The 13902-nt window shown below is 35.2% G+C and overlaps 2 protein-coding genes across 4 annotated transcripts in view; one reads left to right on the top strand and one right to left on the bottom strand.

Moving 5' to 3' along the window:
* Positions 1 to 6836, bottom strand: part of LOC142342776 (eukaryotic translation initiation factor 4 gamma 3-like) — a 33173-nt gene extending 26337 nt beyond the window's left edge. For all 3 annotated transcript variants that reach the window (XM_075394331.1, XM_075394332.1, XM_075394333.1), the window contains exons 1-5: positions 6273 to 6836; positions 5908 to 5964; positions 4856 to 5078; positions 2011 to 2334; positions 1270 to 1622 (exon numbers count right to left, since the gene is read on the bottom strand). In XM_075394331.1, coding sequence (XP_075250446.1) covers positions 1270 to 1622; positions 2011 to 2334; positions 4856 to 5078; positions 5908 to 5964; positions 6273 to 6551 — 1236 coding nt within the window. In that variant the 5' untranslated portion in view covers positions 6552 to 6836. The remainder of the gene's footprint in view (positions 1 to 1269; positions 1623 to 2010; positions 2335 to 4855; positions 5079 to 5907; positions 5965 to 6272) is intronic.
* LOC142342778 (transmembrane protein 65-like) overlaps positions 1 to 13902 on the top strand; it is a 205615-nt gene that overhangs the window by 66169 nt on the left and 125544 nt on the right. The window lies entirely within an intron of this gene.

Here is a 13902-nt window from a genome sequence, read left to right as displayed (position 1 = left end):
TTGTTGGAGATAGCAGACAAAATGAGTTGAAACTATCAAGTTGAAGATTTCATAGACAAAATGAGTTGAAACATTAAATCATGAAAAGACAAAAAAAATAATATTCAAAGACAAAAAATCGTTTGTTACCTAAACCGAGTACCCCCCAAACATTCTCAGAAGGTAACGATCAATCTACAAGGCATTCCGGTACATTGTCGGTGCTTCCGTATAAAATTTATCAAACCAAAAAACAGAAAAACAAATACATTTCATCATTTAGCATTTGATGCTTAAACACACAACATAGCCATCCTCCGGTTTAGACAAAAAGGTGGAAACGGAGTTTAAAAATTCGAAACATAAAAAATATTTTGAAATGAAAATGTCAAAACCATTTTAAACTGCACTTATGAAATTTTTCAAACTGAAATTCGAAGATTCAATGCCAATAAAAAACTCAATTATTAATAAAACCAATTAAAATACCTGAAAATGCAAAAAATACAAACAAAAATTTGAGAAACACTGCCAAAAACGGATTAGCATGTATACAATTTTGTAAATACAAAAATACCTGATGTTAGAAAGAGGCGCTAAATGCATCAGTTATCAAAGGGATGCCATATGCACTGATTTTGAATGAAAAAATTGATGAAGAAATTAATGAAGAAAACCTAAATTAACTTAAAAGTTTAGGTTATGTCCATTTTACACTTAAAACGCATTGATAGGCTCTCAAAAACACTGGTACGTTTCATAGGGTTACATATTACTACAGCATCAACTAAAAATTACTCGTAATAAATCACAAATGCAAACAAAAAATGGGCCAATGAGGCTAAAAATGGTCTATATGCGCCTTTCTGCTAAAAAAAAACTTTTCAAAGTCGAAAAGTCATTCATTGAACGCAGCGCATGATCAAAAAAACTTCTCTCGCTCAAAAAAAAATTAGTTCTGCAATTTTACTCTCTTTAACTAGCACGGTAATTTTACTCACTTTAGGTCAAAATGCCGCCTAAACGAGTAATACTTCGGTAAAAAAAAAACCTCAAGAAAACCAATACTCCTATTCGATTTTAAAAAACCACGTTGCATGAAAGTGACGGCCGAGAGTAATTTGCATAGCCAATTAGCTAGATCTTTCGCAACTATTTGAAAATGCTGTTTACTTACAGCTTTGCTAGACTTCAAATTCACCGCTTTCATATATCTCTAAACTCATCAGGGTACACTGTACATTCTTCTAGCTCACGCATCCGAAAAAATCGAAAAGAGGGACAACTTACAGTGGAAGCAATTGCCTTCAGATCGATCTCCTTGTTGTCTGTGTCCTTAATAACAATTTTAGCCCTTGCTTTCGTGGCCGGCGGCGGTCCAGAAGACTGAGAGGATGCCGGTAAAGGCGCAGTAGAGTTCGTATCTACAGCTGCAACAGAAGTGGCAGGCAATGCGACGTCTGGGTTGTGGACAGACGTAGTGTAGACTACTCCTTGTGATGACGCTGGTGCGGCCATACTTCGATTGGCTGACACTGCTACTGGGTTGTAAGACTGCTGCGGCTGCTGCTGTTGATGCTGGTGATGGCTGTTGATTTCATGTTGCTGTGCTAGAGAGGCTGATGTAGTTACCATAGATCCACCTTAAACATACCAACTCACTTTGGTCTCTTTCAATTAAAACCGCTGTTTGGTTGTTCGAAAGGGTGTCTACAGCTCCTGAGTTCCATTAAAGAAGGTAACATGTTTTACCGACTACGATAAAATATAATTAGTATACGATTAATATAATCAGGGATAGTTATCCCTCATTACTTTTTATTTGTTGTTTTTGTTTACAATTCGTGTTATACTTGACTGCTAACATAAGTCGCTAACATTCAATCACCCTCGTACCAATATTTGCGTTTGATTGACAGAAGACCGTAGAGAATTATCATTCACGTTAAGTTTTAATATATATATATATATATATATATATATATATATATATATATATATATATATATTAGGCATAGTAGACAAACGAACCACTGTTTTGTTGATAGACGTGCGGCATTGAGTTGGCTGCTTGGACGTTGGGATTCGGGGCATGAGGCTGCTGGTGATGGAACTGGCTATACATATGAGGCATAGATCCAGGTGGGTGGGGTGCCGAGTGTTCATGTTGGCCACCGGGTCCACCTCCGGCTCCGTTTGCCACCATGTGCGGGTGCTGGGCCAACTGGTGCGCGGCAACAGTCGCAGCTGTCTGAGCTGGGAAATGTGGTCTCACCATTGTACCTTGCATTTGGACCCCTTGTTGATGCTGCGCAGCCATAAAGGCCATCGGATGATGCGGTGCCATCAAGAAACCTACACAAAAAATTCTCACTCATTTTTTATAATGAAACAACTATGCCATTTTAAAAATCAAAAAAATACAGGGCCTAAAACAATGGAAAAAAATACATGATACAATCAGTAATTCCCCTTAAATAAACAAATGATTTCGGTACTGTTAAAAAAGAAGGATGAATTGCGGAACAATTCTCACCTAATATTTGAAACACCAGTTTTCAAGTTATAATCTCGCAAACTCATGCGCTCAAATGACACCATACAATCAACCCAATTGTAGCTAATTAATTAATTTTGTGTTCTGAGTTTTTGAAGTAAAAAATGGCCGCAAGAAAGACAGTTGGACACAAACATGGATGTGCTCGCCTAATGAGCAGACTAAAAAATAACAGCACATTAAGGGAATATCTCATATTTGAAATATTACTGACTTCAGAAAAAAAATTTTGTACTGGCTTAAGGAACATACGGATCAACATACGTTGATATAGTGCTCAGATAACAGAGCAACATCGGGCGAATTATTTCTCTCAAACGACCAGCCAGCAGTTGCTTTCGGTAGTAGCGAGCTCGGGCTTAGGTATGCTGGGAGAAATGGATAGGGTGCTAGGTCAGGGGGAGAATGGATAGGGGTGGGGGATTGTGGATGAGGGGGGTCCTACCCGCCAGGTGGCGGTGGGTGAATGAGCGGAGATGGGTGAAAAGCGAAAATGATCCAATTAACATCTAACAAATACTTCAAAATTGAACTTATTTTTCAATTGAAAGGAAGCAGAGAATTTGAAATATTATTTAAAAATTCCTGTGAAAAATGTCCAGTGATCCTCAACCTCAAATGTTAGAGACAGCATATAACTAAAAATTCACGTTTATCATGGTTACGGCAATTATGAGCCAGTTCTTTTAATTAAAAAACATAGCCGGTAGATTGCCGGATTAGCTGCGAGCGATATCGACTTTGTGCCGTATAATAGAGACAGAAACAGATGCAGATACAAGTTGAAAAGGTTATGGACGCCGCTCAAAAATCTATTCATCAAAAAATGTTGAAGCCTTAAAATTCATTCCGCAGAAGCCCTTTTATTAGGGACCTTTATTACACATATGACTTCCTTCGACCTTAAACTGTTCAAACTAAACTTAAAACTCTAAAGTGTAAGAGTCAATTTATTGAGTGAGGTAAGTCACTTATGATCAAAATGTTATCCCGCAAATGACATAAAATTTTTTGCTATTGATTGAGCAATGACGTCACGTGCGCAATTGCCGTTAGTGAGGGGAAGAAACGTATGATTTTTTACATAGTAACGTGCTATATAAGAACATATAAATTATATCTAGGGGGTGCATAAACACTGGGGGCCCCGAAACAGAATAGATACGAAAATTTTACCTTTTTCACCTTTACTGTGTTAAAAAAACGATAAAAGAGCACCAGACGACGAAACAAAAAAACATAGCCCATAGAATACCGACAACGACTCGAAGAGTCGTGCAAAAGTTTTATCTAACCCTACCTATTTCAGAAATATGAACAAAGAAATTAAAAAAGCAATATAGAGTGTGATGGAATCAATTTTGGGATAGAAATGGTGATAGGTAGGAGGGGTGGGGGTGTGGGTTGGATAGTTGGTGGGGGGAGGGGGGGGTTAAGTGTGGTGGCTAGGCGTGTCTGTGAGGGGGGACGTAGGTATGGAGGGTGGGGGCAAGATGTGGGGGGTTGTTGGGGGGGGGGGGGGGGGGGATAGTTGGAGGGACTCACATGGGATGAAAAATTCTCGAAATGACCTTTTAACCTTGAATATTAACATCAGTTCTTAATTATTATACATTGCAAACTAAGCTACATTTAAAATCCAATGTTCGAAAACAGAAGTCGACGTTCTAAAACAGAAGTCAATGTTCGAAAACAAAAGTTAACTTTCACATCATGACTTCAGCTGAAAAACCTGTAGAATCTCAATACTCCTCATCGAGTCGTAAAAACCAAGAGCACCGCAATATAGCTCGGCTCAGCTTACAGCTCTAAAATATGAAAATTTTGAAATTATTACTTTTTGATTAGAAAATGCCAATGAAGAATATTAAACAATCAGTGGTATACTGTCTAAACTGTATGCTGTATTTAAGGAATGAGAAGCTCATTTATTTTTCTCACTAGTTTTGATGTATTGAGCCACCTAACTGAAAACACTTATTACATGAATGGAAAACTGCGAACTGTTGTCGCCAAAATAGTTGAACATCAGCCGATATTAACTCAAATTTTTGTCCAATGACTACTACTTAAAACCTATATTATTTAAATTCCAGTTTGTCTGGAACAAAGAATTATCTAAAACTTGAGAAAATATCGTTTTTAAAAACAGACGCAGCGTTGCAAAAATTTACTCAAAACAATCAAATAATTGAATTTTTGCATTTAATGTAATTAATTTTCGTTAAAATGACTCCGATCCATATTTTTGGAGTGAAAAAGGTGTCAAAGTTAGACATTGATCTCATCGTAAGCAAGCGTAGTAAACTATCGACTAACTTCCAGGTGGTATGTGCTGAGGGACACCGTACGTTGCGTGTTGTGGACGTACGCCGTATCCCTGGGCGGCTGCCGCCGCGTTCATCTGGGCTATTTGCTGTTGCTGATGGAGCTGCTGGAACTGCTGTTGCTGCTGGAGATGCTGCATCACATTCTGATTGGTCGAGTACACTACATTGGCCGTGAACTGAGGGTTCTGACCGTGCTGTTGCATGTAGTGTTGCTATTGCATAACAAACAGAAGTGAACATCAACTACTTCTAAATTTCTACCTCCTGTTCATTGTCTGTCAAGTTTTATTATTTCAATTATTCAACCTTAAATTTTGTCAGACTTTTCACCTCTTTACGGTAAAATTACAAACTGATTCAACTGCAATTTTTTAGCCTAGTCCAGAAATTTTGGTCTTCCAGTATTGACAAAACGCCGAGAACTTATTTCGATGTCCAATCAGGTACTGACATTTAATCAACTGTCACCGCCATAACAACGGATGCATAGCTTATCAATGAATTAATATCTTAACGACCAATTAGCACTGAAAAATTGAAACAGATCTAGCACTTTTTCGTGATTAGATTACGGGCTTATTTCACTCTTTTCTCGTCACTACTGAGGTGATAACACTGGCGATAAAAGATTGGCCTAAACCTGTATTCTTAGTTGCCCTCTCGCCCTAGCAACACCTTACTTTTGACTATTTATCAAGTGTTGACAAAAAGCACATAGTCCCCCTCGTGCCCAGCACTCGGGCGCAAGCTCCTTCGTGTCATTGCACTCGGGCAACGCAAGTCTCTCGGGCGACTAAAAGTTAGGATGTAACATATACAGCGTTGATGTGGATTAACAGAGCGGTTTATATACTACCTCTATTTGGTTTAAAAACATTGTCACACAGTTGTTATCGCCCTCGCGCAGATATGAAACCAAATCGGCTGCTCCTCTGAGTTTTATAGCTTCTGGATTGCGATAACAACTGTTTGGTAATATTCATAGTTGGAACTAATACCTATTCGTCAGTTTACTCAAAACGGATGGAACGTAATACGCACCTCTCTTGTTTGGGGAGCTGCTGACTGGGGGTACATTGAGAACTGGGGTTGTCCTGGCTATAACAAATAGAAACGCTGAAAGCAACCTTTAGAAACTCCCTTATTTCCCCCTTATTTAATCATTAATGAATCCTATGGGGTTTAAAGTCAATTAAAGGTATCCCAGAGATATAATAATAATACCTTGCACCAAAGTTTTTGCAAAATATTATATATATTAAATTGTTTCCAGAACGTATGGTTTGTCGCGTGGTTTGCTATCAATTAAAAAATGTTAATTTTTCCTCGTGAAAATCATGAACTTAAAATTTTGTTCATTGAGCACAAGGAAAAGGCAGAAAACTACGAGTGATAAAATAGAGGACCTGATGAAATAATCCAGCGGCGCCGTTGCTTGCATTTGCATTGGCTCCGTTCACGAATGACATTGGATTGGGCTGAGGTTGACCAAGTTGTTGATGTTGTTGTTGCTGTTGATGAGTATGGAACACCTGCTGCTGCTGATGGTGGTGGTGGTGGTGGTGTTGATTCCCAGGAGTCACAAAGTTCTGGGAAGGATGCGAAGTCTGCTGTTGATTGGCAGAAGTGCTTAAATGTTGATGATTCAAATACGGCTGCGCAAGTCTAGGATGTCCGAGACTCATGATTTAGTAAGAGATGGCGGGTAAAAACCCACCTATGGGAACATGCCCCATTGTCTGAAATTGAGGACATTCTTGCATCAGTTCCAGGGGTACGACCAAAGGATGGTAGCATGTTCGGCAACATCTTGTCATTTTTACTATTCGTAAATGAGCGCTCTTTTACACGTACGACCACATAAATGACTATTTCAAATAATGATTCTCAAAGGACAAGCCAAAACAAAGATTACACCAACTTCAATAAACAAGTCTCGTTTTTGCTAACTTTACTACGTACTAGCGTGGAATAAAACACAATGCAACTTTGAACAAGATACAACAAGCGCAATAATAATTACACTTATTTAAAAACCATTAAGGGCCTGAACTTGGTTTAGATATATTGCTCACAGCAGCTGTTCTAATTTTAATTAAATTCAGAATGCAAATTATCCCCCCAAGCATTTAGGCCACCAAATTGACAGTAGCGTGTGTATTGCTCACTCGATCAAACACTAATGTTACAAGAATGAGAGAACAAAAATACTTGGATAACCAAATCGCAATTCAATCGCTTTGCACTGCGGGGGTTCCAATGTTCTAAGAGCACAGCTGACCAAAATTGCCATGCACAAGCAAGGATACTATAGCAACATAAAATTGACAAAGTCACAATTAGTCATCACAGCAAAATGAACAATGAGTTGCGTAAACATCCATTGTTCAAATCCAAGCCGCCAAAGGATTAGCACTTTGGTTGATAGAGAGAGACCACGAGAGCTATTATTGTATTTGGACTATAAGAGCATCCCAACTTAGACCACATGGCACATATCCTAGCTACACTTCCATGGAACAATGCAGTTTACTTTTGCTAAAAATGCCATTTCCAATACACTCATAAATACAGTCTATGATAGTCAATCGATCGCTCCACCAATTTTACTTGCAACTGGCATGTGTTTAACTGAGACAATTTGCTATTTCGCCTCAAATTACTATCTAATTGTAATTGCTTAACCAAAAATAGCCTGATAAATGGAAGTTATGATTTGCAATTAAATTGCGCAATAAAGAAGCGACGCTCATGACAAATCAGTTCAAAATCTTCCACTTTTTACATTTGGTACGCACAAATTTTTCTTTGATAATTTTCTTCATACGCTACTAAAGTAAAATTTTGTTTCTGACATAAATGCATATAAACACTAACAATTGTCAATTCTCAATGACCAAAGACCTCAAAAAATAAGTCATTTACACTCCAGTAAGGGAAAAATACATTCTGCGCACAATTCAAGAGAAAACTACTTGAATAACTGAGCAAAACTACTATTTTGATTTTTTAACGCCCTGATTTATTCCGACCCGAGCTCATCTACACTTTTGACTTATATGTCAACCAAACGAAGAGATAACAAAAATAGATTTTGAGTTTTAAAAAATCGTTGCACTACCTAACTACTAATTGAATTACATAGTGCCATGCCTAATTACAGCGCTCACAAGATCTGACATTAAAAATACTACGAGAAAAAACAACAAAATCAGCAAAAATAAAAAATTCAGGACAAAAACTCAAGATTTGAAAGCACCTAATAACAACGTCAAAAGGCAATCAGATAAAACTTGAACCACACAAAATTACTTTTTCCTAATTATAGAACAGATGGAAATTTTCCTTAATGAGACTAGGTAAACAAGTCGACAAAAACAAGAAATGAGGCGAAACTCAAAAATCAATCATTTTTTAAACACAATAATTTCAAGAGTCTTAAAAATCATTAGCTTTTAACGAAACAGTTCTTAATAAATTTATCAATATGTCAACTTGAAACCAATAGGACCTGCCTTGGTTAGACTTATCCATAGGAACGGAATAAAGATGCAGAAAAACTAAAAAAAATTAAACAATTTGCGAAAAAATAAATCATTGAAGCCATGAAAATCATTAGCTATTATCTGAAAATTATACATTTTTAATTCAATTTTTATTTAAACTAACTCAATTAAAATTATACTGAAAAATTAGCTCATTTGGGCCATATTTGAAAATCACTGGGATCTGTTATTACGCTAAGGTGCTAAAAGAAGAGAAAAAGAATCACAAATACACCACCCACAAAACTTTTATGAAAACGCATATTTTCCAACAAAGAAAACATCAGTTACCACTTAACATCAGTAAACATGTTAATTTGTGAAATAGAAGGAATTGGATGCGACCTGTTGATGATGACAATAAGTTAAAAGTTGAAGAGAAGAACAACAAAAACTAAAAAGTTTGAAAAATCTTTGAAACTTATAATAATGAACATTAAGACTATGCGCATTGAACTGACTGCTTCTGGTATCTTTACTCAATCTTCTTATTTAAGATTATGAGACCAGTCAGCATTTCACGGCTATCTAAAGAATAAAAAAAACATTTTTTAATGTGACTTCAAAAAATTAACAAATATGAACAAATACATTAAAACCACGAAATATTTGAAAAAACCGTAGTATCAACGCCATTAAATTCAATAGCTTTTAACGGAAACCAATAAATACGCTTAATTATGCCTGGATGAGACGACAAGGATCTTTTCAGTCCTAATTAATCAATACGACGTTACAATAAGTCATTGACTATGAAAACAACAAATACAGGCAAAATCCAAAAACTCATTAGAAAAGTGCGAGAAAATGTCGAAGCCATTTAAACCATTGGCTTTTCTCTAAAAATTTTAACTATGATCCACTGATCGTCTTCTCTAAGCCAATGGGAACTATCATTATTACGATAATGTGATAAGGTTTCAACAGGAACCAATACGAAAATACCAAAATTTCTGAAAAAAAGTTTTTGGAATCGTGTGGCATTGAAGTCATATAACCAATAGTTAGAAGATAACACCACTCATCAGAGTGACTTTGTAAGAAGGGAGTCATAAAGAAGGGGGTCCTGTCTCTACTGAGACTGATTTACAGTTCACGGACATAAGTTTATGATTGGTTAAAGTTCAAGAATTAAATTTCCAAGAATTATTTTTTTTAAGTCTGAACAGCCATTAGCTGTCCACCCAAAGCACTAGATAGATTCACTCAATGCTCATCACGACATCTGATGCACTTTTAGTCAACGAGTCTAGGCCATGGGACTGAAAAAAATTTAGTGAAACCTCAAAAAGAAAATCGAAATTTCATTTAAAATTACGAAAACTAAGTTGAAGCCAAAAAAAAAAACATGAGCGATTCCTTGAAAACAAAGTTTTTGTTCATTCGGCTTCATTTGACTGTAAATAGAGTTTGTCATTAACTGAACTTTGATATGAAACGTGACCAGTCTCTAGGTGACTTAAAAATCAAAAACATGACAAGTTTGCTAAAAAAGCTCTCAAATAGAATTCGATTTTTTAATAGTACACTTCACTATGAGACCATAACTAGTCTTTTTATCGCCTTTCGTCTTTTAGGAACACAAAATTGATTCATTTCGTGGCGTGAAATGTAATTTTGAATTTATAATTTTAATAGAAAAAATCTTAATTTGAAGAAAAATTACACTAAAAGTGAACAAAATCATGCCAAATATCCCGTGTTCACGCAAAACTTCAATCCTCGATAACTCCTCAAAAAAAACGATACTCAAAAAAATCTTTTTATTTTCGAGTTTTACGCTGGACTCACATTTCTCTACGATGAATATATCGATCGGCCAAAATTGTCTGTACAAAAAAACCCATTTGAGTATATATATATACCATTGAGCCCAACAACAGTGTAAAAGAAGTTCAATAAATATCAGTTCACAATCACAGCAATTAATCAAGCTTTGGCTCGTTGTTTTACAAAAGGGGATGGAGATGCAGTTGAATGACTGCAATTTAAGGAAAAACAATCAGCGAGGAGAAAACGCAGAAAAGTCAAGTACGGAACCTTCAACAAACAAAATTAAACATCAACAAGCTTAACTCTTAGTTATGTTGAGAAAATAAAAACGAGAGAAATAAAAATCTTAAACGCAAATCGAATTTTTTTTTCTTATTCGTTTTTATCGCCACAAATGGCGAAATATAGTTGAATCAAGCATATAACCTAGCAAATAATAAAATGATCTCATTCTTATTTTTGCAACAAAGAAACAAACGGAGATAATAACATACATATATATATATAGCACAAATGTTGGAAACTTGATAGGAGACAAAAAGTAGAAGAAAACTGCCCCAACTTCTGGTTTTATTTTTTGTTCACATTTTCCACATTTTTACGCCGTTTTTCCGCCAAACGGAAAAATATGTTAAAATTGTTAACGATAGGGTTGTTCGTTTCACTTAAAGATAAAAGTGTCGTTGAACTGTTTGATTCATTTTTTTAAGCTAAATTTATTTGCTAAACTTTTAAAAACTCGGCCTTTTCATCAAAAATGACTTGAAATAAGCTTCATCAGTCAGCTCTGATCAGATTTGCCGAATTAACACACCCAAAATGCTGACAGAATCTCCGTTAACCCAATAGAGGGCTAGTTTTGTTTGCGCTTCACTTGAGTGTTGCTGATCTTAATTGAAGAACAGCAATAGCTTAGTTTTGGTTTTTTACAGCCTCAAAAATAATTTGTTTATAATCAGTCGATGCAAAAAAGTGCATTGTTTACTTTTTTAATGTTGACTAGAGAACAGAACAACTCAAACAAAGTCTGACTAATAACAGGTCTAATTGACTTCTTAAGGAGTTTAAAGGAGACCTATTGTTTTTCAGTCGAAAGCTTATAGTCATTTTAGACTTCTGTTGTCAAAATAAACAATGGATTATTAAACTTTGCATATTTTTTCCATTTGTTGGTCAACTTATAGTTTAAGGTCAACTGAGATAGGTCGCGTCGTCTTTCAAAGGTATTCAAAATAAAATATTTATTGATGTTTTAAGTTTTAAGCAATTGTTTTTAGGCTTTGATAGTACCGAGTTTTCACAAAAACTGTATTTTGGACAATTTCTCATCTTTAAAGTTCTTTTTATTGTCTTGTCTCAACATTGACAGGTCAGATATCTTAATCTTGGCGTCTAAAAAGAAGGCACAATTGCACATATCAATTTTTTCAGTGAATAGATTATGGTTTTAGCGGCTTCGACACCCTCTTCAAGCCGAACTTAACAAATTTTAAAATTTTTCTTTATGTTTTTTTCTTTGTTGTTTGTAGTCTTATGAAATATTCCGGACAATTGCAGACCTTTGCGGCTCCCTATGCATGAACAAAGGAACCTATTTACTGGTTTCAGTTGATAGCTAAAGTTTTCAATGACTTTGAAATAAAATGTTCTAAAAAATATAGACGCATTTTGAATATTGCACTTTGCTGTTCTTTTTGTCAACTTGTTACCTAGTCTCATTAAATTGCAGGTCACATATCACAATGTTGGTGTTGAAGAAAGGCAAAATTGTACATGTCTAATATTTTTAGTGAATTGCTTAGTTTTATCGGCTTGGACACGGGTTTTTCGCAAATTTCATTTTTGATTTTTGTCTGTATTTGTCGTTCTTTTGTAGATGTATGACATTCTGAATGATGAGAGATGTGAACGGCTTTCTTCGGAGAAATAAATGAACCTATTTAATGATATTAACTGATAGCTAATGTTTTTATGACTTTGAAATTAATTGTTATCCACTGACGTCTTTCTTAATTTCGGTAGAGTTGCTCCAGTTTAAACCATTTAGAACAGTTCACTATTCAAGCTTCGGGTAATAGGCATGGATTTGTCTAGAAGCAAAATTGATTAGTCCAGAAGACCAAAAATAAATGCCTGTACATTTCATATTTCTTTTTGAAACCATAACTACAAAAACAACACTTTTTACAGGGCCGTTTTTTCAAGATCATTTTTTATTCGGCATTGCGCACAATTTTGGTCAACTTTTTTCTTGTTCAATCAGTGAGTAAACCGCTATTAGAAGCCATGTTTATAGCAGAGTCCTCCACTCGGCTGTTCAATTTTTTTATCTCCCAATTTAAAATACAGGAATTGGTAGCCAATTACAAAATTTGTAGCCAATTACAAATTAAAATTAGAACGTGTCTTTGGTCAAATGGGAGCAGTACATACATGAAAAACCTACTTTTGAACATATACAGGTCATAGGGCTTCAAAAGCTACTCTGCATGTAAGAGAGAATACAGATATTCGAGAGAATACAGATATTCGAGAACTCCTCACTTGCGGTAGTTTAACTGTTTTCACTTTGTTTCTCTTTGCCTGTAATTTAAAAAATAATTATTGATTGATTCCTTATTGCAATTGTGGGAAAAGGTTAATTTGATTTTGCTGAAAGATTCTATAAATCCTATATCTTCTATTCGCGATAATTTTATATATCCGACCTTATTTGTAGTCTGTTAGTGAGCCGCGAGTATCAGTAAAAAACATGCTTTGTTGCAGAAACGTTTACTGTATTTCATAGGTTATATGTTAAAGACGATTTTTGAGTTAATTGGCCAAAATTTGTTTCCTAAAAACAATTAAAGGCTTTCCGAATTTTGTGCTGGTCTGTTGTTCCCCTTACTGTTCATCTGTCACAATGTTGGAACTCTCTCATGTTTATTAATTATAAAAATATAAATTAATTCACCATTTATTTGTTTCCTCTCTTGCTTAGTTTTCGCAGTCATTGTCAGAAAATCAAAAAATCATTATCAGAAAATTTAAAAAAATCTTGCATACATGAAAGCATTAGGTTTTTAAATTAAAAAATGTTGAAACTTCTACTGCCAGATCCAATACAATTTTCGAACTCAGTGCTCCCGGAGAGTACCAAATCGACAAAATTAAGTTTCCAGAGGGCAATAAATTTAGGTTTGAGAAATTTCGACACCCAGAATTTTTACTCAGAACTGTTATCTGCGTTGCGCCTAATACTTGTATTGTGTCTTACTTATTTCCAAAATAGTTTCATGATTAGATTTTCCATTTTAGGAAATTTTCTCTGTTCAAAAAATTCGATATGTTTTGTTTCAATAAATTTGACTCCACTTATAGATTGTTAATAGTTGCTTTTTCTAGAGGCTGAAATCTGTGGGTGCTTACTTACAAAAGTATAGTTTGATTTTTAAAATTTTTTTTTCAAAGAACTCCGCATTACCAGATTCCTTAAACAGCACAACTTCATTGATATCTTTTATGATCCTTATCTCAAATGCTAAGGCACACATGAAGGAAAACTAAAAAAAAAACTTGTATTAAAAAACAAGGTAGCAAGCTTTGTATGTTTGCAAAATCTTCGATTTCTTTTTCTTGAATTGCCTGGCTGCTTCTTTTGTGAGGACCTTTTTCATTTTTATCTAATTCTACCTTTTTCCAGTTATCGAGAGTTTTCGTAACAATCACTTTGACA

This window comes from Convolutriloba macropyga, chromosome 7 (genome assembly GCF_964194025.1).
Source record: "Convolutriloba macropyga chromosome 7, txConMacr16.3, whole genome shotgun sequence".
Classification (NCBI taxonomy): domain Eukaryota; kingdom Metazoa; phylum Xenacoelomorpha; order Acoela; family Convolutidae; genus Convolutriloba; species Convolutriloba macropyga.
The sequence above is the reverse complement of the archived record's forward strand: the minus strand, read 5'-3'. Positions and strand labels throughout refer to the sequence as shown.